This window comes from Eptesicus fuscus, chromosome 22, assembly GCF_027574615.1.
Source record: "Eptesicus fuscus isolate TK198812 chromosome 22, DD_ASM_mEF_20220401, whole genome shotgun sequence".
NCBI lineage: Eukaryota > Metazoa > Chordata > Mammalia > Chiroptera > Vespertilionidae > Eptesicus > Eptesicus fuscus.
Window position 1 is genome coordinate 28581962 of NC_072494.1, and position 22880 is coordinate 28604841.

The following is a 22880-nucleotide window of genomic DNA, read 5'->3' on the forward strand; positions in this document are numbered from 1 at the left end:
TCTTGATAGCAAGTCTATGGAAATCTTCTGTGGCGATGTTACACTGTCTTCGTCTATGGCCCAGTCTCCTCTCCCATTTCCCATCTGCTGTCTGGAAAAAGCTGTCCCCGGGCATCAGCCGTGCCCACGGGGTGTACTGAGCAGAGGCATTCCCTTCCTCGGTGCTCTCCGGGGCCCACGTTCCATCTCGTGGATCTGGGTTAGACATGGGTGCGTTTAATAGACCCGCAGAGCTTGCGAGAACTTGTCCGTGCTGTTGGAAGCGAGCGGTGTACCTTGCCAGCATTTGCTCCCCGGGTTCCGAGCAGCCGTTAACACAGAGCAGATTGATTTGCTCCAGAGGTGGAACCACATCTGTGAAATCTACCTCCGTAGCAGTGGTGGTTGTGTTTTTAATGCAGTTTTTAATACCCTCCTGTCAATACTTGGAATTTGCTGGAAGGCCCCAGGCAGCGGCAGCAGGCTCTGCAAGTATTTACGGTTCCTATATATGTTGGATGCCAGGGAGGCTAATGTTTAAAGCCACAGCTCCACAGATAACCCAGCGCCTGGCCAGCCAGCAGCTGTATGGATGTTATCTCCCCCCGGAACTTGGACTACGGATCTGGCTTGCCAGCATTGACCTAAACATGCCTTGTGTAATGAGGCAGTTCACTGACACTGTTTTTGTTTGAATCAAGTTAGCAGCTAGTTTCATAAAACAAATGAGGGGGAAAAGTTTCAAACCATGACCACTGCATTGCTCCTAGAACTAGGTAGAGATCTGCCCTGGTGGGGTGGGAGGGGCCTGACTTTGCAATGCCAAGGCGCAGGGATGGAAGGGGACGTGGAAGAATCCTTGCAAAGGCCACCATCTCCCCCCGGATGGCACGGCCTTCAGCACTCAGCTCACAACTTACTTATGGTTGTCCGCCGCTGCAATTTACAGCTGCAGAACTCTCCTCCCAAGGCCGCTCGGAGCTGTATGGGGTAGCGATTTTAGTTTCTAAAACCATCTCACGGCTCCCGAGTTTGGCTGGACGCTGGGAATGGCAAAATATCACGTGTGGTTGACTTAAGTGCCTTCGTGACGCCTCCACCGTGTGTGGCACAGGGAGGGGCGGGTACAGCCGAGGTGCATGACACTCTGCTTATCAGGCCCGCAGCAGCAGAAAGACATTCCTCCGGGAGGGTCTTATTCCACGGTGGACGTCGTCATTGCTTGACAGGACGCCGCGGAGCACTGTTTCTCAAACGGGGGGGGGGGGGGGGGGTCACGGTATAGCAGTGGGGTGTAGAGTCCACTTAGAGCAGTGGTTCTCAGCCTTTCTAATGCCGCGACCCTTGAATACAGTTCCTCATGTTGTGGTGACCCCCAACCATAAAATTATTTTTGTTGCTACTTCATAACTGTAATTTTGCTACTGTTAATGAATCATAATGTAAATATCTGTGTTTTCCGATGGTCTTAGGTGACCCTGCTAGCGGTTTTCAACCTGTGGGTCGCGACAGGTTGAGAACCGCTGCTGTAGAGCCTAAGACCATCGGAAAACACAGATATTTACATTACGATTCATTAACAGTAGCAAAATTACAGTTATGAAGTAGCAACGAAAATAATTTTATGGTTGGGGGTCACCACAACATGAGGAACTGTATTAAAGGGTCGCGGCATTAGAAAGGCTGAGAACCACTGACTTAGAGTCAGGACCAGTTTGGGTGTTGTTGGTGGGTTTTTTTGTTTGTAAATAGACTAGAATAGAGAAAAGAATGGAAATGATCAAAGTGCATGGCACATAAGCATAACTCTTGTTTTTGTAATAAATTCTGTTAGGCTACACACACACACACACACACACACACACACACATGCATATTCATCTAACGTGTGTGTATGTGTGTGTGGATATGTTTATGTATATGTGTGCTTTTAAAAAATGCACTGGTTCGTACATAACTCCTGGGGGTTGCAGTAAGAAAAAAGGGTTAAATAGCATTTTCATGCGAGAATGTCTCCGTAGCCCCCTGTGGCCTCGGGGGTTTTGATGTTGGCACAGAGCCATGTGGCCGCCCCGTGGTCAGCAGGTAACGCCGTCCTGGATTGGGGGCTGCCTCACCGATGCTTTCCTTGGTTTGTAGGTGGTGGTTGGCGGGGCCGAATGGCACTACATCGCCACGCAGGGGCCCCTGCCGCACACGTGCCACGACTTCTGGCAGATGGTGTGGGAGCAGGGAGCCAACGTGATCGCCATGGTCACCGCGGAGGAGGTAAGGGGCGTGGCCGGCAGCCCCCTGTCCTAGGGGGAGGGGAGGGGTGGCCAGAGAATGGGCTTTGTGCCGGGGACTTGGCTGCTCCGTACTGCTTCCTGTGGCACCATTTCTCTGCAAATCCTCTTCCGTGGGCATTGCACGTGTCTCCTCTTCTCACGTCCACGTAGATGGGTTTTGTTTCCCAAAGATAACCTGTTGGCTCCCATTTTCATCAGCTTTTCACTCTTTTCCCTGCCTTGCCATGAAAGGAAATTAAACCAGAAAGAACCAGCTCACTTTTGTGTGCCAGGCAACACCATCCAGAGTCTTTGCCCTGGGACTCGAGAACCTGGGCTGCTGTGGGTGCATCGGCGCTTGTTCCAACCACGGCCATGGCCAGCTGACGTCCGTCATGCTTATCGCAGAAGGAGACGGGCGCTGTGGGTCCTGTAGAGGCTCTTTATTCTTTAGGAGAGAAAAAAATGTGTTCTCTTCCCTTGCCAAGTCACACAGTTGTTCCGTTGTAACTAGAGACGTCTCCGTTATGAAAATGGGCGCACACCACCGAGCAGTTCACCGGGAGTTGCTGTCTTTGGGGGGGGGGTGGGGAGATGTTTTATGTTTCTTTTCTTGTCACATGCTCAGTGTTTTATCTTAACCACTTCCTTTTGTCCCTTTCGATCCATTTTAACTTGCGTTTTGAAGTCATTTAAGGGAATAGCTTCGTGTGGTTTTTACCAATACTTACGGTGTTGCCCCCTTGCTAATAATTTTTAAAAGCGGGGAACAGAGATAATTGAAAAAAGTCACATGGACTGTTCCGAGCAGTTGCTTTCCAGAACGGCCCATTGGAAGATAGCGGTGGCCCTGGCTGGGTGGCTCAGTTGGAGCGTCGTCCCGTACACCAGGTTTGCGGGTTCGATTCCCAGTCAGGGCACATACCTAGGTTGAGGGTTTGATCTCCATTTGGGGCACATACAGGAGGCAACCGATTGGTGTTTCTCTCTCACATAGATGTCTCTCTCTCTCTCTCTCTCAGTGTGGTCTAATAGAGAGAGCCCTGGGCTGAACATCGGAAATGCAGAGTGTGACCCAGATTGACCACTAAGACGCTGTCACTCCCCTGTCTAAGGTGGCCCCATCCCCTTGGGCAGCTTCCCACTGTCCGGGGAGTGAAATCCAAACTGCCTCCCACGGACCAGGAGGCCTTTCCGACCTCCTGGCTACCACCTTCCCCCTGTTTCTTTAACACCCCAAGCGTGTTCTCACCTCTAGCCTCCGCCGCTCTGGCTCTTCTCTCTCGAACATTCAACTGCAGCTCAGTTGTGAATCTTTTAAATTTTCCATTGCCGTAGCTGCCATTGTACATCTTCTTATGGGTCTTAGCAAAGATTTGTAGGATCTAATCTGCGAGAGACACTGCACAGTGCTACTGAGTTAGTGACTTAGAAGCTATTCACGTTCTCCCCTACGCTCAGATTTTAAGATTAAGAGGATAAGCGCTTGCTTCCCCTGACTAACTTCCAACTTTACCTTTGTGTTGTGATTCAGGAGGGCGGACGCACCAAGAGCCACCGCTACTGGCCCAAGCTGGGTTCCAAGCACAGCTCAGCCACCTATGGCAAGTTCAAGGTCACCACGAAGTTCCGGACAGATTCTGGTTGCTATGCAACCACCGGCTTGAAGGTCAAGCACCTTTTGTCTGGGCAGGAAAGGACGGTGTGGCATTTGCAGTATACTGACTGGCCAGATCACGGCTGCCCCGAGGATGTCCAAGGGTTTCTGTGTAAGTGTTCCCTTCCCAGCCAGGGTTTTACCAACTGAGTCAGTGGTCTGATCTGTTGGAGGTGAAATGGAAAGAGAGGACGCTTTCTGTTAAGTGGCAAAAGTATTATAACGGGGACGTATCCATCCCTTCTTATGCGGGACAGAGAAGACAAATATACTGTAGGTCACTTACCTTATTCTCTTTACCTTTTATGCAAGTAAGTTAAAACTGTGGTAAACTAATTGATTCCACCTGGATTTAGAACTTTCCTCGTGAATGAATCATTATTCTGACACATGTTGGAACCTTGAAAACATGCTAAGTAAGCCCTGGCTGGTGTGGCTCAGTTGGTTGGGCATCGTCCCCTGCACCGAAAGGTTGCTGGTTCCATTTCCGGTCAGGGCACATGCCCGGGTCGTGGGCTCGATCCCCGGTAGGGAGCATGCAGGAGGCTGCTGATGGATATTTGGCTCTCATGTCGATGTTTCTCTCTCTCTATCCCCATCTCCCTTCACTTCGTAGAAAAAAATCAATAAGAAATCTTCAAGAAAAAGAAAACATACATGCTAAGTAAAATAAAGCCAGACACAAAAGGACAAATATTGTATGACTCACTTACATGAGGTACCCAGAAAGGGCAGCTTCATAGAGATAGAAAGTATTAAAGATGTTACCAGGAGTTACGGGGAAGGGAATAAGAAATTATTATGTGACTGGTACAACGTTTGTGTGGGACAACAAAAAATATTCTAGAATAGATAGTGGGGATGCTTGCACAATATTGTGAACATACTTAATGCCACTGAATGGTGCACTTAGAAATGACTAAAATGGTAAATGTTATGTATATTTTACCACAAAAAAAACATACAACACCACGGTAACATTTTTACAAAGACCTTTATTTTTTAATTTATTGCTCTCACAAGCCCTGTATTTCCCGAAAGCAGTAAGTTTCAATCAGGAACGGTGATTAAGACACGAAGAATTCTGGAAATCAACTTGTAGTTTTGAAACTCTTAATTTTGGCTTCATTCATTTATGTTTTTCCAGCAGACGCTTACCCTGGAAGCGAAGTCACCCAGGTTACGTGCAGTACTTTATTTGCAAGGCCAGACGCTGGGTGTGTGCTCACCACGCGCCAGGCCCCGGGTCAGGCTCTTAGAACGCAGACATGCATGTAGCGGTCTTTACGTGAAAGGTACTCCAGGTCCCATGAGAACAGCAGGCCAGTGATTCCAGTCCAGGGGTGAGATCGATACTGTCATCTGCTTTGTGGTGACGGCTGCAGGGCTCCCCCTTCCTTCCCTTGCCTAAATGTCCTATGCCTGAGGGGAAAGCCCACTCCTCCCTGACCCAGCTGGGAAGAGGCCTGGGGCTCTCTGCAGGTTTAGTGTTACACCTGCTGTGTTGTTGGCCCTCCAGCTGGTGGAGTACCTGTGACCACTGCCAAGGGCCCATCATTGGGGTGTTGAGCCATGTCAACACCTTGAGTTCATTTTGATATTCATTTAAAATGGGCAGCTGGGAGCGGGGGGGGGGGGGGGGGGAGAAGAGAGAGAAGATAGGTTTTTAAATATCTAAATGTACCATTTCACAAATTCCAACAGAATGATTTCTATGCATACTTATACGTTGATAAAGGCGTTTAATTTCCCACTAAAGCGATGATGGTACTGGAGTTGGACACTGAAAGTAGAGAAGAGAAAGATGATTGGAATCAAAGAATCTAGCGCGTGATCGAGAGGGTTTGTGATTTGCTGAGGTCAGTTTCCTGTAGCTCAGATATTAATAAGGGAGGGCACAGACCTCCGCAGAACTCGCTTTCCTCACAATAGTATTCTTTTGGTTCCTTTCTAGTAATCCTTCCCTAATTGACTAATTAGAATTTTCTCCAAGACACAGAACATGGGAACAATAAAAGTAGATCAGTTAAAAAAAAAAAAAAAGTAGACCAGTTTGATGATTGACTAACAGCCCTGATAACATAAGGTTGAGTCGATAAGGTGGTTAAAATGATAGCCAAACCTTTAAAATCAGAACCAACTGAGGGAAGGCCAATCTAAATTACTGAAAAAAATATAGAAAATATTTTTAAACAGTTTGTGTTCATTTACATGTCTAAGGGACTCCAGATAAGTGTGTCGAGTTGGGTCCTAGAAACGTTGGCTCTCTCAAGTTTTTTGAGAACGCGAAAAGATTTCTGCCCGTGTTTCCATCCGATTCCCTGGATACAGAGGGCCGAGGGCCAGCCTCCAGAGGTCTTCACAGGTGTTAGTACGAGTGCTAGAGGAAGCATCCATTCAAATCCAGTTCCTCTGTGTTTTATGAAACACCATTAGATGGTAGCATCCGCCATATTGATAATTTCTTTCACTTTATAATTTAGCACAAGAAAACCCTGTCTCTTGTTTGGGAACATTGCCTTTTGTCAGACAGAATGCTTAGTCGCCCAATATCCCTTCCCCCTCGCAGAAACACTGGGAAGAGAATGCCATGCACAGTGTAGCTCATGCTGGTACCCAGTAGCAACCAGTCTAGTCATCTCAGGTTGTCTTCCCTCTGTTGTTTTTTTTTTTATTTTTTTATTTTGTTTTGTTCTCTCACATTTTACATGACTGCTGGTGGTGCTAGTAGTAATAGGTGTTGTGTTTCTTTTAATGTATTTATTGATTTTAGAGAGAGGGGCGAGAGAGAGAAACATCCTGCTTGTCCCACACTGGGGACCAAGCCTGAAACCCAGGCATGTGCCCTGACCAGGAATCAAACCAGTGACCTAGTTCATAAGTCAGCGCTCCATCACTGAGCCACACCAACCAGGCAGGAATAGTTGTTTATTTGGTAAACTGAATGACTCTGTAATGAGATAAGCGGATAAGGAAAACAGTTCTTACTGACTGTATGTAAAACAGATGCTTCTAGATGAACCAGACCAGGTGGCATGCCCTTTTTCCTCTTCACCATTTGGAGCATCTCCCCCAGTCCCGTGTATATAGCTCCATCAGGGTGAGCCTTTCCTTTCTGAGTGCCCAGGCCTTCCAACCTGCTTCTCCCTGAGCCAGCGGCTACAAAATCTCATTTATTAATCGACTTTCTCCACTTGCTGGACTGTTCGAGAAGTACATTTATACCCTTATTTTTTTTACGGTCATGAAGGACAGTGTAATTTTTCACTTGTGCCCCAATGGAGTAGTGAACAGACCCCCCTCCCCCTCGCCCTGCTGAGCTAGGCAGATGCTGGGAGGGATGGGGGAGGTGGCACGACTCCCCCCAAACATGTGGCCTCCAGAAGTGGGGCAGGGGGGTGGCTTACCTTGAGCTACGCAACCAGTTGGAATCCAAGCTGTAAAGCAGGCCCCCCCCCCCCGATGTCTATTTTAAAATCTAAAAATGAAGTGGAGCCTCGGTTGACATGCGCTCATTCAGTGAGGGGAAGGGAGAGGGCAGATGGAGGCTCTTCCCACCAGACACGGGCGCTGCCAGGCGGGCGTTTCAAGGGGACCTCGCCGGTGCTCTGATCCCCGTCTGTTAACGGGAGGAATTGCTGTAAGTAATGTCGAGACTCATCTGCTTGGGGGACTTGGGGATTTGCAGAGGGGAAAACCGAATTTAATTTTTTAAAAAAGAACTATTTAATTCAAAGGACAAATTCTCCCATGGACTAATTGACTCCCAGCTGGTCCTTTCTGGCTCCGGGACTGTACCGTGGGTACCAGCCAAATAATTAGTGTCTTGTAAGAACTGTAAATCATTGTCACTTAAAAAAAAAAAAAAAGAAAAAGAAAGAAAGATTCCCCGTCCGTTTTGGCTTCCCCCGTCTCCCGGATGCAAAGCCACGCGGGGCTCCCATGACGGACGTGCCCTTTGTCTTGCAGCCTACTTGGAGGAGATCCAGTCGGTGCGCCGGCACACCAACAGCATGCTGGAGGGCACCCAGAGCCGGCACCCGCCCATCGTGGTCCACTGCACCGCGGGCGTGGGCCGCACCGGCGTGGTCATCCTCTCCGAGCTGATGATCTACTGCCTGGAGCACAACGAAGTGAGTCACCCGGGGCCTCCCGAGCCCTCCACCTGGGGACAGAGCTGCGCCCTGGCCAGGCCTGCGCCTTCTTTCCCGGGCCCGATTCCCTCTGTCCTGACAAGAGCTTTCCACAGCCCTGATCCCTGCTCTGGCTCTGACCTTCCCAGCCCCGGGTATCCGTCGTCTTTCACTGCCCTGTGCTGACACCCGTCTCATACAGAGAGATCGGCGTGTGCCGTAGGGACCGGTTAGAAAGCCCGATCTTCGTCGGCATGGACTTCCAGCAGTCGGCAGCGTTGCGTAGGCAGTCTGGCTTCATTGTGGGGGCTTTCCCGTGGTGCGTGGTTTGGTCACATGTAGTTTCGATGCGTCTGGCGTGTGTGGGATGTGTGTTGGCCTCCAGCCTACGTGAAAATGCGTGTAGTGTACAAAGCTTTGGCATCCTTCAGAGGGGGGTTTTCTCTAAAGGGGGTTGTTGTTGCTGGCTCCGGTCTAGACTGGCAGTGGCTGGAGTGACAGAGCGAAGTGGGCATCTGAGTGCCTTTGCCAAGGTCACGCCCAGCTCCTCTCTCTGAAGCAGGGGCTGTGGCCAATGTGTTGCCCACATGGTGCGTGGCATCCCCTTCCCGCTCTAGCCAGCTCTTTACTCTCAGGGGCTTTAGATGAAACAAGCAGCAATGGGGGCCAGAGACCGCCCGCTGTTTATTTATATGGGGCTTAGCATGGCTGTTGTTATTTTTGTCTTAGTGGGGTCCTCATAGCAGCCACGTAGAGGGGCTGGGCATGTGCCAGGCCTCCTGCCTTACAGATGGGGAAACTGAGGCCCAGACACTGTTCAGTGGCTTGTCCGGAGCCACGTGGCTCCGAAGCAGTGGTGCCACGGTGAGAAACGAGATCTTCTACCCCCCACTTCCCCCCCCCCCCGCCCCGGGCCCGTTATTTCCTTCTCCACTCTGCCTCCAGCCTCAAGTGTCCTTGGGTTCTTGTTCATTTGTCCAAATTACACAGCTCGGAGGATCTGAGGACACTTTCCAAGTGGTTCGGTAGCTTTTCGGGAAAGTTACAACACACGCTCTGCAAAGGAATTTATATAGTAATACACGTATTTACTCATTACCATCCGTGGTTTGAAAATCAAGAGTACCACCGCATGAAATTTGTTATAGTGTAACTTGCAGGAAAACAATAAATGCTAAGTTTAAACATGTTCAAAGGATTGTAAACTCCCTCCCTGCCTATAAAAGTTCATTTTGGAAGCTCCCAGTCTGTAGGGTGCATGCTTGTGCTGCTGGGGAGGAGAGGAGTCCGGAATGATGTGGCCTAGTGTTGGAAAACACCGAACGTTCCGTTGAGGAGCAAAATGCCCCTCATGGAATCAGTTGAGACTGCGTCACAGAGGTTTCACCATCTTCCAGGAGTTTGTATCCTTGTGTTTCACATGAGAGTTCTGGATTGTTTGTTTCTGTCGCTATTGGAAGTCTCTAGTAGAGTGGAGAGCTTGCCAAGTCCCAAATCCACTCAGCACTGGGAGATGGGATACGATGGAATGGAACCAGGGGACCCATGGGCTCCCCTGGGGTACCATGGGCTCCACTGGGGTGCTGTGGGCTCCAGGGGTGAAGGAAGGGCCTCATCATCTCCTGCCCCCCACCCACCCATGTCTCTTTCTCCCTACTCCTATCACTTTCTTCCCCTTCTCTCCTCTATTCCCTGTGCACACCTCTGCTCCCCCGTCCTCCTTTTTAACTTGAGAAGCTATTCTGTCCGTCTTGTCTGACATGAACGATGGTTCCGTTTTGAGCTCTTTGGAGACCCATCCAAGGCCAAGCCTCAGTGAGGCGATGACACGAAGGCTCATTGACCACCAGATGTTCCTGGCCCAGTAGAACGTACACAGCACATGTCAGAGCCAGCATGGCACCGGGGGCGGGACCCGGCCACTGGGGCCTCGCGTGGACTTGATGAGGGCTCGGGCGATTCAATTCTCTCTGGTGTGTCCAAACATAGCGGATTTCCTCCATGCCCAGTCGCACGCCAGAATATTCTTTGCCGGAACGTGGTCAGTCCAAAAGGGACTTCTGTTCCCATTGATATTCAAAGATAGCTGGATGACTCATTTTTCACTTCCCTTCCCCAGCACAAATATAGCTGGCCTTATCTGCCCGTTTCCCATCAGTGCTGTTGGTAGATGGTGAGGGAGAAAAAAGTTCTCCGCTTTGTTCTGCTTCAGGCCTGACGAGTAAGCTCCAAGCCCTTATTTTGGGAGACGAGCGGAACACGTTTAGTTCGTTCATTTGTGTGTGTTTTTTGACAAATATGAAATTGCATGTCCTATTATTTTCCTGTCTAAACTTTCCTGCCTCCTTTCCATGGCTTCTGGATTAACTCCCTTTATGTTTTCTTCTCTAACCCATGCAGTTTTAATTTTGTCAGTGAAATGCCTTTTCTTTTCCCCCTGAAACAAAGATGTGTGAGGTCAGCACCTGTGAGGTAGGGATGGGAGGGGACTCACCCAGGCTGTTCCAGAAAGCCTCTTTGTGGCCCGTTGCTTTTGGTCGCAGAATGTTTACCTGTCACGTTGTAATGCCCACGCGTTTTATGGTTTATAATACTCTCTCTTGGCCCCTGGAGTTAATTACAAACGACCAGGTTATCACCAGCCAAATAGCAAGGTGGCTTGGTCTTCCTGCTTTTCTGAGTTGGTTATCCCTCCTTCAGAGAGTAGGGAGGAGAAAATGCCTTCCAAGCAAGACTGAGCAAGCATCAGCTGCCTCATAATTCCTTGGGTTAGGGCCAGTGGACCTCAGAGCCTGTGAGAGTGAATCTTCAAGGCAACGGGGACTCTTACCTTGTGGACCAAGGGACCCTTCTTTGTCTTATCTCCAGACTGCACCTTATCAGATAATCTGTCCTTGGGGCTGAGTCTCACAGGCTCTTGAGATGGTGGTGGTGGTGCTGGTGGGGATGGAAGTGGAGGTGGTGGAGGGGGTGGTGGTGGAGGTAGTATGATGGTGGTGGTGGTGGCAGAGATGGAAGTGGAGGTGATGGTGATGATGACGACGACAATGAAAATACAATAACAACAGCTAACCTGTATTTAGTGTTTACATGTGCCGGCACTATTCTAACAGTTTTCCCAACTCGAGAAGCCTTTACAGTTAACTCTGTGGGAAGGGTCTTATTCGCACCCTTGTGTAACACAGGTAATGAAGGAATGTGTCCATATCCCACACTGAGGAAGTAGAGCGGTGCTTTAGCACGTGATGGTTCATTTCATAACATTATAAAATGATCATGTGTGGTCTTTAAGAACTGTGTGCAGACATTGTGCTCAATGCTTTACATGCATGTCTTTATTATGATCCAGGAGGTGGGTACTTTATGTGATCCAGGAGCTTATACCCCATGTCAGTCACTAACCTGGGCAGGGCCACTGTGCCATTGGAGGAAAGCACCATTATCCTTATCTACAGGTGAAGAAACGCAGATCAAGAGATGGCATAAATCCTACCGTTGGGCCACGATAGAGTTGAGAATAACAGTCGGGTTTAACTCCAGCCTCTCTGTGTTCTCTAACACACTGGTCTGTATTTTAAATAGCACATCCCTGGCCAGTGTGGCTCAGTGGTTGAGCGTTGACCCATGAACCAGGGTCACAGTTCTATTCCCAGTCAGGGCACATGCCCGGGTTGTAGGCTCATTCCCCAATATGGGGAGTGCAGGAGGCAGCCGATCAATGATTCTCTCTCATCCTTGATGTTTCCATCTCTATCCCCCTCTTCCTTCCTCTCTTTGGAGTCAATAAAAACATATTAAAAGTAAAATACAATAGCGCATCAGTGGCACATGCCATCCAGGTTCTCCAACTGCTGGTATCAAGTCTTTGATTGGGAAAATCTACAGGGAGCTGAGTCCTTTGCTGTCTCCGGTACCTGCACATGGACAGTGAGGGAATGCTTCGTGGACGAAGGAATGAGGAAATACCCAAGGGAAGCCCCCCCTCTCAGGACCTTGTGCTTTTTCTCTTTTGCAGAAAGTGGAAGTGCCCATGATGCTGAGGCTCCTCCGGGAGCAAAGGATGTTCATGATCCAGACCATCGCTCAGTACAAGTTTGTCTACCAGGTCCTCATTCAGTTCCTCCAAAACTCCAGACTCATTTAACCCCCGGACCCAGCCCCTGGGAAGAGGGACCCAGCTCCATCTCGCAGATGGGGAGGCACCTCCAGACAAAGCCTGCTCCCCCAGCAGGGCACGGATGGCTGGAGCCGGCAGGACACGGGCTCCCTCATCACGGGAGCCAAGATTCTTCATAAACATCATGTATTATTTTATATGAGATAATTTATTTTTTCCCCCTTTGGAATAACGTGTGTGAATCATTGTAATTGCAGTTTTCACGGTAATGTAGTGCTTTTCATTGGAACCACATTTTGACTGATCTGCATTGTAACATGTTGGTAGGGAAAGGTCGCCTGGTGGATCATTTGGGGGACAGAGGCAGAAGGGAACACATCTCTGGTGAAGTTGCAGCCAGATGGGTAACCAACCCTGAAATTCATCAGCTTAATTGCTCATGTCCAAATCAAAGATGGCAAGAAAACGAATTTATCCTAAAATGTAAAGATTAGGGCCAATCCCTTTTTTTCTGAAGGAAAAAAACGCTCTTCTCTTACATTTTGGGCTCGGGAGCCTTGATGGACAGATTCCTCCCTTCTTCCTTCGGTCCTCATTCTCAGTAGTCTTCCCCCAGTCCCTCCTCCAACCTTGAGTGACAGCCGGAGCAGCTAGTGGAAAGGCTGCATTTACGGTGCAGTAATCCTTGCCCAGGCTGAATGGGGAGCTTTGTTTGCATCTTTCTCTGACCACCCACTGATCTGGGCTCTGGAGGTTGTGTTTCCTCGCCAGGGGCTGCACCCTCAGTACTTGCAGCTTCTCCTCATTTGCTCGGTGGGTGCCAGGCTGGTGGCCTTGGAGGCCCAGGGCCAGGCCATCTGTGCAGCTCGGCTTCTTGCCTGATTGAGAGAAGCTAATGGACCGGAGTGAGAAGAGAGAGGAGACAGGAAGGCCCTTGATCCTGTGTTTATTTAGGATGGGTGTGCTGGACAGGGGCCTGAAGGTCAAGGTGCTGGGGGTGTTCTGTCTGCCCATGAGCCACCAAGTCATCGGAAAGGTTATAAAGGAGACAGTTGAGAATGCTGATTTATGGCGGGGCGGGGGGGTGGAGGGGGCTGACTCTCAGCAGGGGTCCTGGCCAGGAGCCACACCAAGTGTGACCCCACTGTGCTAATGCCGTCTCCAGACTTTGGTCTGCAAGAGTAGAACTCGGCCCGCTCAGGGCTCTATCATCGTAGGCCTGGCCCCCATGATGAACGTGGTGGAGTTCATCACGCACAGAGCCCTGTGGTGTGGTCCCTCCTTTCTCCATACAACCCACTCTGGTCATTTGTGCTGTCAACGCTGCCTTCAGTGAAGCTCGGTCCCCACTTTGTCTCTTCCTGGGCCTTCACTGGCCCCTGTGCTTCGGAATTTCTTAGGTTAGTACACAGATATTCCACGCACTTTCCATCTTGCTGAATTTGGGGGGGATTGTCTTCTCTAGTTTTTCTTGAATGTAACTTTTAAATTGTTTTGTTCTCTGAATTGATCACTGTGGTGTTCTGCCATGCCTTCTTCCGCTGCTGCTTTTATTTTCTTCTTTGTCTATTCCTGGGCTGGAAATACAAGGAAAAAAGAAGGCCTCAAATCAGCCAGGAAGAAGAGTGTGCCTCTGTAACTTCGGTCACCACACGCCAACGGATGGGTGTGGATGCAGGTCCCCATGAACTGCTTTGGCATAGGAATCAACTCAGCTTCACATCTGGCCAGATGGTATGGTTTTTCTCTTCTTTAGATTCAAGAGTCTCTGGTGATGGAGGGCCTTCTGTCTTCTACCCCAAGGTCTAAAGAATCAGTCTAGGAGTCTAATAACTTCCGCCGAGCTCTATAGGTTCCGGGATTTTGGTCTAGATTCTGAAAAAGAAAGCCATTAGCATGCCATGTATTTTCAGAGGAACAGAGCTCACAGCCCTCACTCAGGCGCTCAGGACTTGGATCATCAACAGGCAGAGAGGCATTGGTTTCCTTTCCTTAGATATAGTCCATCCTTGGATGTCTGAACAGTGGGTCTGCAGTTTCCTGCTTTATTGTTTGATGAACTGTCAGTATGCCTCTTTCATCTCCTGGGCCCCAGCGTGGGCGCCATTGACAGGTCTCGTGTGGGCAGCCCGTAGGTCTGCTGTCTCTTTGAGCTCATCACTCATGGTCCCCTCTTCAACCTGTCCACGGTTGCCACCTTGTGCTCCAGGAGTATTCATGAGTGCAGGAAATAAATGGGTTTAATATCCAGCTTCCTAGCCAACGTTTATGTTGAAACCCAAAGGCAAACATTGAACGTTATGCCCCATCTTTCCTTTTGAAAAACAAGTGCTTTGGGTCCTTCAGCACATTTTGCATTCCTTTTCACCTCTCCCAGCAAATGCCAGCCCCTCTCCTGTTCAATTAGCGGCCGCCACTTAAAGTTCTTCCAGTGGCATCTGCATAATCATTGCCCAGAGATGCTTTGTATCTGGGACGCCTGCCAAGGAATAAACCTTGAAGCAAAGTGTATTAAATTAGTTATCTAGTTAGAGCATTTGGAATGAGTTCCTGATGATGTACCCAGTCTGAAGCTGGGGCTGTTGGAGTCTGTTGCTGTGGTTTGGGTTTGAAAAGAGAAAATTAAAAAAATTTCTCAACAACAAAGCCCTCAAACACATCCAGGCCTCTGGTTCTGAAGTTCTCCAGGTGACATGTTTTGTTTTTTTAATCCACACTCATTTGGATGCCTTGGCCCCGTGTTTGTCCTTGTTCAGTACGGTCGCTGGATTGTGGGGGAGGAGTTTGATGTCTTCATCCTGGAGCTGAGCTGAGCCCGTGAGCTTCGTTGGTTTCTCCAAGGAGACACCACCTTTCAGTAGCATTTCCATTTACTGATACCTCTTTCCCTGGACAGGAAGTAGCGCACATTGATTTCTTGTAGGAGGACAAAGAGGAATGAGGGAAGATCAGGGAAGGGGAAAACTCCTCCACATGGAATACTTGGAGTAATAGACTTCCAAGGAGCCCAAATACAGGTAATCTCACTTTCATACTTTTTTGTGTTCCTAGACTGAGAAGAGGAACTACATTTTTAACTGTAATCAATGTCCTTGTTTGCCTAGGGAGTCACTTGTCCATCTCGGCTCCTTCCTTGTGGGCTGTTCTCTGAGATTTGACCATGGGCTCGCCCAGTGCTCACCTCACCTTCATCCTGTTTGCCCTCAGCTTCTGTGGTTCAGTTATAAGCTCCAGTGGGTAACGGCAGGTCAGCGTTTTTCTCCAGTTGCTTCCTTTTCTTATCTTTCCCAGCTGACTACAGGACCCATATGGAATTTCCAATAGTTGGACCATATTTTACTTATAATAACATGGATCAACCTAATCTGTAGTGTGTTTCTTCCCCCAACACAGTATAGCTCCCAACACACAAAAAGATGGCGTTTTTTCAAACAAGTGCTGTAGCTCACGGAGGCCTGTGCTGTGGGCAGCGTGGCCCCGTGCGGACGCGCCGTCTTGCTCTGGTGATTGTCGCCTCACTCGGTGAGTGGGCCATCTCGTGGGGCTTGGGAGTTACTGCAGAGATGTCAGTACATGTTGATTCTGATGGGCGGGCTTGGCCATCAGGGGCGTCACCCTGGGTTTTTCCGCTGCTGTCTTTCCGGGCTGTGCCATCAGTATTAGCTGTCCTTAGCCCAGTGGTTAGGGAACGTGATGTGTGACCCCTGAAGGTGGCCTGTCAGAGCACAGAATGTTTTCTTTTCTTTTTTTTAATTTAATAAATCTTTATTGTTCAGATTATTACAATTGTTCCCCTTTTTCCCCCCCGAATAGCTCCCCTCGACCCAGTTCCAACCCCATCCTCTACCCTTACCTCCCCCCAACTGTCCTCATCCATAGGTGTATGCTTTTTGTCCAGTCTCTTCCCACACCCCCCGAGAATTGTCAGTCCACTCCCTTTCTATGCCCCTGATTCTATTATATTCACCAGTTTATTCTGTTCATCGGATTTTTTATTCACTTGATTTTTAGATTCACTTGTTGATAGACATGTATTTGTTATTCATAATTTTTCTCTTTACCTTTTTCTTCTTCTTTCTCTTATTAAAGAATACCTTTCAGCATTTCATATAATACTGGTTTGGTGGTGATGAACTCCTTTAGCATTTTCTTATATGTGAAGCTCTTTATCTGATCTTCAATTTTGAATGATAGCTTTGATGGGTAGAGTAATCTTGGTTGTAGGTTCTTGCTATTCATCACTTTGAATATTTCTTGCCACTCCCTTCTGGCCTGTATGGTTTCTGTTGAGAAATCAGCTGACAATCGTATGGGTGCTCCCTTGTAGGGAACTGTTTTTCTCTTGCTGCTTTTAATATTCTCTCTTTGTCTTTTGCTCTTGGCATTTTAATTATGATGTGTCTTGGTGTGGTCCTCTTTGGATTCCTTTTGTTTGGGGTTCTGTGTGCTTCCTTGACTTGTAAGTCTATTTCTTTCACCAGGTGGGGGAAGTTTTCAGTCATAATTTCTTCAAATAGGTTTTTAGTATCTTGCTCTCTCTCTTCTTCTGGCACCCCCATAATTCTGATGTTGGTACACTTGAAGTTGTCCCAGAGGCTCCTTACACTATCTTCAAATTTTTGGATTCTTTTTGCTTTTTGCTTTCCTGGCTGAGTGTTTTTTGCTTCTTTGTATTTCAAATCTTTGACTTGATTCTTGCGGTCCTCTAGTCTGCTGTTAGGTCGCTTTATGATATTTTTTATTTCAGTCAGTGTATGTTTAATTTCTAGTTGGTCCTTTTTCATATCCTCAAGGGTCTAGCTAAATTTATCGGCATTTTCTAGGAAATTCTTGAAAAACCTTATAACGGTGGTTTTGAATTCTATATCCAGTCATTTGCTTTCCTCCATTTCTTTCATTTGTGATCTGTTTCTTTGTTTCCACATTTTCGCTGCTTCCCTGAGCTGGTAGAATAGCTTTGTGTGGTAGGTGTCCTATAGGGCATAGTGGCTCAGCCTCCCCAGTTACCTGAGGTGGACACTCTTGGTGCACCCCTTTGTGGACTGTGTGCCTTTTTGTAGTTAAGTCTTGATTGTTGTTGGTATCACTGGGAGGAGTTGACCTCCAGGCCAACTGGCTGTGAGGATCAGCTGTGTCTATGCTGGAAGAACTTCTGTGCTGGAGACACTCTTATGAGACAAGACTTGCAACATGCAAAAGCCTCTGTGCTCAGCTTGGATGGGGCAGAGTTTCAGGGTGGAGCAGACAGCCCCTGGGTCTCAGTGTACCTCGGTAATCGCTGCAAGCACCTCTGAGAGAAAGCCGCCCTCAAGTTTGGCCCGCTGCCAGGCAGTCCAGATTCTCCCTGAATGAGTCGGGGTACCCAGAAACTCGCCCGGAACTGGAATTCAGCACAGTTGGGAGCCCCCGTCTCCCTACCGCTTTAGAAAGCCAGCCGCGCACTCAGCCGCCTGTGCACACAGTCGCCCGTTCTCTCCGCGTGCGCATCTCCGTACCTCAGCCTTTTGCATCTCCTCTGAGTCTCAATGTGCTTTCCTCTTTTCTTTTAGTCGTAGAATTTCCACTCAGCCAGCTTTCCTGTGGTTCTGGATGGTGTCCGTTTTGTCTTTTAGTTGTAGTTTTGATACTGTTGTGTGAAGCAGCAGTTTAGGTGTTTACCTATGCTGCCATCTTGGTTTCTCCCAAAGAGAGAATCATCCATGTTGCTGAAGTTATGTGAGCACACACAATAATTCCGGCGGGACTTGCACACAGATCTGCAGAGACCTGATGTCTGATGGACAAATGAGCAGGAGCAGCTCCGTGAGGAACCTTGGGCTTGTGACACTCTGGGTCCCAAGAGGACGCTCCTGGCACCACAGACCTGGAGCTCCATGGCGCCCCTGGCGTCATTTCCGGTGTCCGTCCCGCCGTGGGGAAGGCTGAAGGGCCCAGAGGACAATGACCTCCTGGGCCCACGTCCAGTGGACGCCTGACCTGCAGCAGGTGGTCGGGTCCGTGGCTTTTACTTCCCGCCGTTGACTGTCTGAGCCGAACCCTTGGGCTGAGGAGGATCCGGGTCTGACACTGGAGGCCTTGGGTGGGGAATGCCCTGGAGCAGCGCTCTGAGCAGGGCCCACGCGGGGGAGCAGGGAGGTGGGGAGGGCGGCCTGGCCTGTACGGAGGAGTCTTTCTCACAAACAAAACCCGACTCAGAAGGCGCCCCCTCGGCCGGCCGCTGGAGCAGCAGAGTGGGGCCTGACGCCCAGAGGACCCGGAGCCCGAGCGTGGCCGGTCCTCAGCCTGCGCCCCAGGGGCCCCGTGGCCCCCACTTGCCATCTTCCCGCAGAAGCTGACTGACTCCCCGCAGTGAGCACTTCTCCCCCCACGGGCTCCTCCCCGCGGGCTCAGCCGCCTCAGGGCCCCCTCGCCGCCCCCAGGCCCATGTCCGCCTCGAGGCTCCTCTTGTCCCGTGCTGCCTGCAGCCCCTCAGGTCACAGTCCTGGCCCCTGGAGGCTGCTGTCTCTGGGTGCCTCCAGCTGACTTCAGAATGTTTTCTAATCTCTCTCCGACTTCCACTGCGTGTTTGGCGGGGAAAACGGGTCTAGTGATTTTTTGGGGGCAGATAGTCAACCACTTGGGGTAGGAGGCAGGTGCAGGGAGCTTAGATTCAAGGACTGGGATTGGGTCAGACCCACGTTCCTCTATCCTTCATTCCACCTCAATGTCAGGGACAGCTGGGCTCCTGGTGTAGGACATTTCCAGGGGCGCCCAACAGTCACTGTCGGGCTCTTGGGGTGGCCCTGGGTGGGAATTCAGCTTTCTCTCGTTTTACCAAAGATTCTGCTGCTGCTGTTTTGTATCATTGCCTGTGGTTTTTATCAGACACTTGTCATGCTCTTAGGTAGTGATTCCTTTTTTGTGAGCAAAGCAACAACCCATCTAGCACTACCTCCAAGTGGGTTTTCCATGGACACTGTACACCTTTCCCAGTGGCCCACAGCTCTGTGACTGACAAACTGGTTGGCCCTGTGAGGTGGGAATCGCTAGGGCGCTCAGTTGTGTTTGACACTTCCCTTGAGCTCCAAGCGAGAAAGCAGGATGGTTCTGCTTTGCCTCTGTTTATAAGGTCCTGGGGGGGTCAAAAGGCCTGCGTGACCATCTGTTGCACGTAGCAGCAACGTGCCTGGGAGAAATGTGAGGTGTATCCATTCCAATTCGGCCAACCCATCAACTCGAGTGGGTCAGCATTTTTATCCAGACAAGACCACCTTTCTTATCTTCTCCAGCTTCACCCTTCACCAGACCGCTGTACCGATTTTTCGGTAATTTCCGAATCTGCCGCTATATCGCTGTACCTAATTTTTGGTACTTTGCCTAGACCTATTTTTCTACAATGTCTCCAAGTTCCATCTCATTCTAACCACTTGTTTGAATGTAACTAACATTTATCTATATCATGTTGATTTTTTTCTCTTTAATGCTCAGGAGCCCAGGTATAGGGGACCGTTCGGTGCAGGGCCTCAGGTCTGGTAGGTTTCGTACAGCTGCAGGCTGCTCTCAAGGCCACACCAAAGGGTTCTCTGTAAAAATGCCCACGAGCCTGGGATTGTGCGGTTTGGTGCCGTAAAAGGGAGGATGCACATCAGGTCCTCCTGTCCAGCGCTCCCGCCAGCCCTCCCATCCGAACAGCACATTCAAGGGCATGGCATTGTAAGGCGGCAGGGCCGGCGCTGAAGTGCAGCCCGGGTTGGGCAAGCAGCTGCTTGGAAGTCACTGCTCCTTCTGCCACCCTTTGGGCCATCAGGATCCTTCTGTCCAGAAAGTGCCTTAAGCGTGCCCAGAGAGGAGCTAGGAATGGGGAGGGGAGGGGGAGGCGTTTAGATCAGCCCTGAAGTTAGCAGAACATTCACAAATCATTTTCCGGACCCGAGGATGTCTGTCCTGCTCCCTACCTCCCTTTCCCTGGGGAAGACCGGGCGGCCACCCTGGCGTCGGTGTCACCCTTGTTTGTGGTTTTAATCCGCGTCTTCCCTGTTGGCATAGAGCTCGATGGTGCCGTGGGTTCGGGTGGTGCCTGCGTTTGCCGCTCAGGAATCCCGCCTCCCTGGCTTGCTGGTAACGGATCCTTTCCCGGCAGCCTGACGAGCAGGGGGTTCCGCTCCTCCACGGGGCTCCCAGGGTCAGCCACTGCAGCTCCCGGGCAGCTTCATTCCTCGTTCCTGCCCTTTGTGCAAGTGTTTATGATCAGGGCCCCAGAACTGGGAGGTGTCAGCACAGTGACTGCCATTGTTCCTTGTCTTGTTGGGGGGCCTGGGGGGGACCACCTTGTGATGTCACCCTCTTCATCCCAAGAGCACCTCCCTCACCCAGGGCTGTGCGGACCTCGGCTTGCTCTCCACTTGCTGTCACCAGCACACCATTTCTTCCCCTACCCTGTCAGGGTGACCCCTACATAATGGTTTAATCTGGTCATAGAGAACCACTCTTAAACCTCTCCGAACGATGTAATTAGGAAATCGGATTTCAAGGAGTCTAAGATCTGGCAGATGGAAATAACCGGAATGGAAACAGCTAGGAAGCTGTCAGCAGCCAGGACGCTGCCCGACCCACCCACTCTTTCCCACTTGGCGACCCCCCCACCCCCTCGCCCCCTCGCCTCTCAGCACTGGAGATGAAAGCAAGGATGGATTCGATGGCCGGCCCTGTTTACAGTGATGATTGCAGCAGCACCCGCTATTCCTTTCAAGGTAACCTACAGGGGTTCCCAGCGGCTGCATTTGTCACATGGTGTGTGTGGTCCGATGCATTTGTTTCTGGCTTCCTCCCGCACCATGCTCTCTCCATCCTGGCCAGAGTCAGGGGCGGCGCCGGGCTCCCCAGGCACTTCCACAAAACGTATTTGTGATCTGTCACTCTCTGACTTACCCCGTTCTTCTCCCCCAACCTCCTCCTCCAGAGAAACCCACACGCCCCCTCACCTGACACGGTTTCAAGGAGAAAGCTGCCAAGATCGGCCTGGGGTCTCTGTGTGCACCGGGGTGGTGCTGTTTTGCTGAAATCTCAGGAATCCTGCTTTTGGTTTAGGGAGGTGGCTCTCAGGGCCGGGGTGCCCGGCGTTCTGGGCACTCCTCAGGGGCCTCCCTCCTCCCTCGACTGCCGACTGCGGGGTAGCTAATTAGTTACCTTCAGCTGAGAGCTGAAAGCTGTCATTCAGAGCCATTTCCCCCCCGCCCCCCAACTTGAACGTTGTAAAATATTACTGCCGGTCCCTTTCGCTGAACTTTCTTGCCACTGCTTGGAATCTTCAAAATCCTACTGGACCCTTTCAGGAGTGAGGCTCCTCTTCAGTAGAGATGGTTCCCTGGGGTTTCCTTTGTTCCTCTAATAGCTCACTCCTTGGAGGAGTCTTAAGTGGAAAAAGAAAGGGTTACATATGCAGATGACTATTGACTCTCTAACCTTATGTAACTTGTGTTGCTTCCCATAGATAACAGGCTTATTACCTAGTGTGTTTCACTGGACTGTTGTTCCGTGACTTCATTCAGTGTTTTGATGCTTTCCTTGGTCTGTGTTTTATAAAATGTTGTGCATTGTGGTATCCTCCAAACCACTTGACACTGAATAGGTTTCAAGTCCCAAGGATGTCGAGACAAGTCCCCAGCTTAGAAGCCAGTTGGTTCTGAAGGGGTGTGGGTCCGCCCACAGAAGCCTGGCTTCCAGCGCAGCTGAAATCTCGGGTTGGGTCAGCCGGAGCTGGTTGGCTACTACTATTTCCAGGACTGACCTGGGAAGGTAGCCGCCTGATAGGCTGTGGCTGTGAGACATGCATTCCAGGTTGGGACTTGGGATCCTGAGTTGCCACCTTACAAATGGAAGCCCAGTCTCTCTATTACCGACTTGTAAGGGGGGAGAGGGAGTGAGGAGTTCATAGGACATTCCCTACATGGGGAAGTGGTTTATCCATGTTCATTGTCAACTCGACTTTGTTCTACACTCCCTCTCAATTTAATAATATTAAAAGCCTTAAATAAAACTATGCATGCTATTCTATGTGCTTTTTTATATCAGTAAATAAGCTTATGCTTGGCAGTGTTGTACACAGTTATGCGGTGTATAAAACTGACTTTTGACAGTATTTTTTGCACTGTTTCCTCTCTGTTTTTATAACGTCTTATTTCGATACCGGTCCTAGTTGCCTATTGTTTATGTTCTCACTGCCCGTGTCATGGCTGTGAAATGTTTCATATGTGCCTTTACAAATGTGAGATCTTTATTCTAACCTTTTTTTTTTATATAAAAGATATCTATTGATTTACATATGCAATAAACTTTTTTTCCCCCCCCCCAGAGAAAAACAGTTGCGTCTTCTCTCTTCTGTACTGTGTGTGTTCGCTTTTGTTAAAAGCAGCCATCTCGTCTAGGGTTATTTTCATGGGGACAAAGGCCTGGGAACATCTACTTTTCAGTTTTCTAACACCCATTTATTTCTACCCACGTTTTACTCCTGTATAACTTGGCCACACTAAATAATTAGTTTGCCATTTCCAGAGTCGTCACTGTTGGAAAAAATATCTGAATGGGATTGATCGCTAGGCAGATGGAGCGAAGACGACACGGAAACGGACCCTTCTCACAAATGCTGTGATGACCCTCATGGGGCGCCTGGTCCCTTCCCCCCAACTGCCATGTACCCAGACCCCAAGTGTGCACCTGCACAAGACAGGCACCAGGCTGCCAGACAAGAC

At 49.7% G+C, this 22880-nt stretch overlaps 1 protein-coding gene across 6 annotated transcripts in view; it reads left to right on the top strand.

Annotated features, from left to right (window-relative positions):
• The window catches only part of PTPN14 (protein tyrosine phosphatase non-receptor type 14), a 153148-nt gene extending 139935 nt beyond the window's left edge, over positions 1 to 13213 (top strand). For 5 of the 6 annotated variants that reach the window (XM_028152199.2, XM_028152202.2, XM_028152201.2 and 2 more), the window contains 4 exons: positions 2119 to 2247; positions 3781 to 4015; positions 7873 to 8036; positions 12052 to 13213. In XM_028152199.2, the coding sequence (XP_028008000.2) occupies positions 2119 to 2247; positions 3781 to 4015; positions 7873 to 8036; positions 12052 to 12180 (657 nt within the window). In that variant the 3' untranslated portion in view covers positions 12181 to 13213. The remainder of the gene's footprint in view (positions 1 to 2118; positions 2248 to 3780; positions 4016 to 7872; positions 8037 to 12051) is intronic. The other variant, XM_054711498.1, reaches the window with a different exon arrangement.
• Positions 13214 to 22880: the final 9667 nt, after the last annotated feature.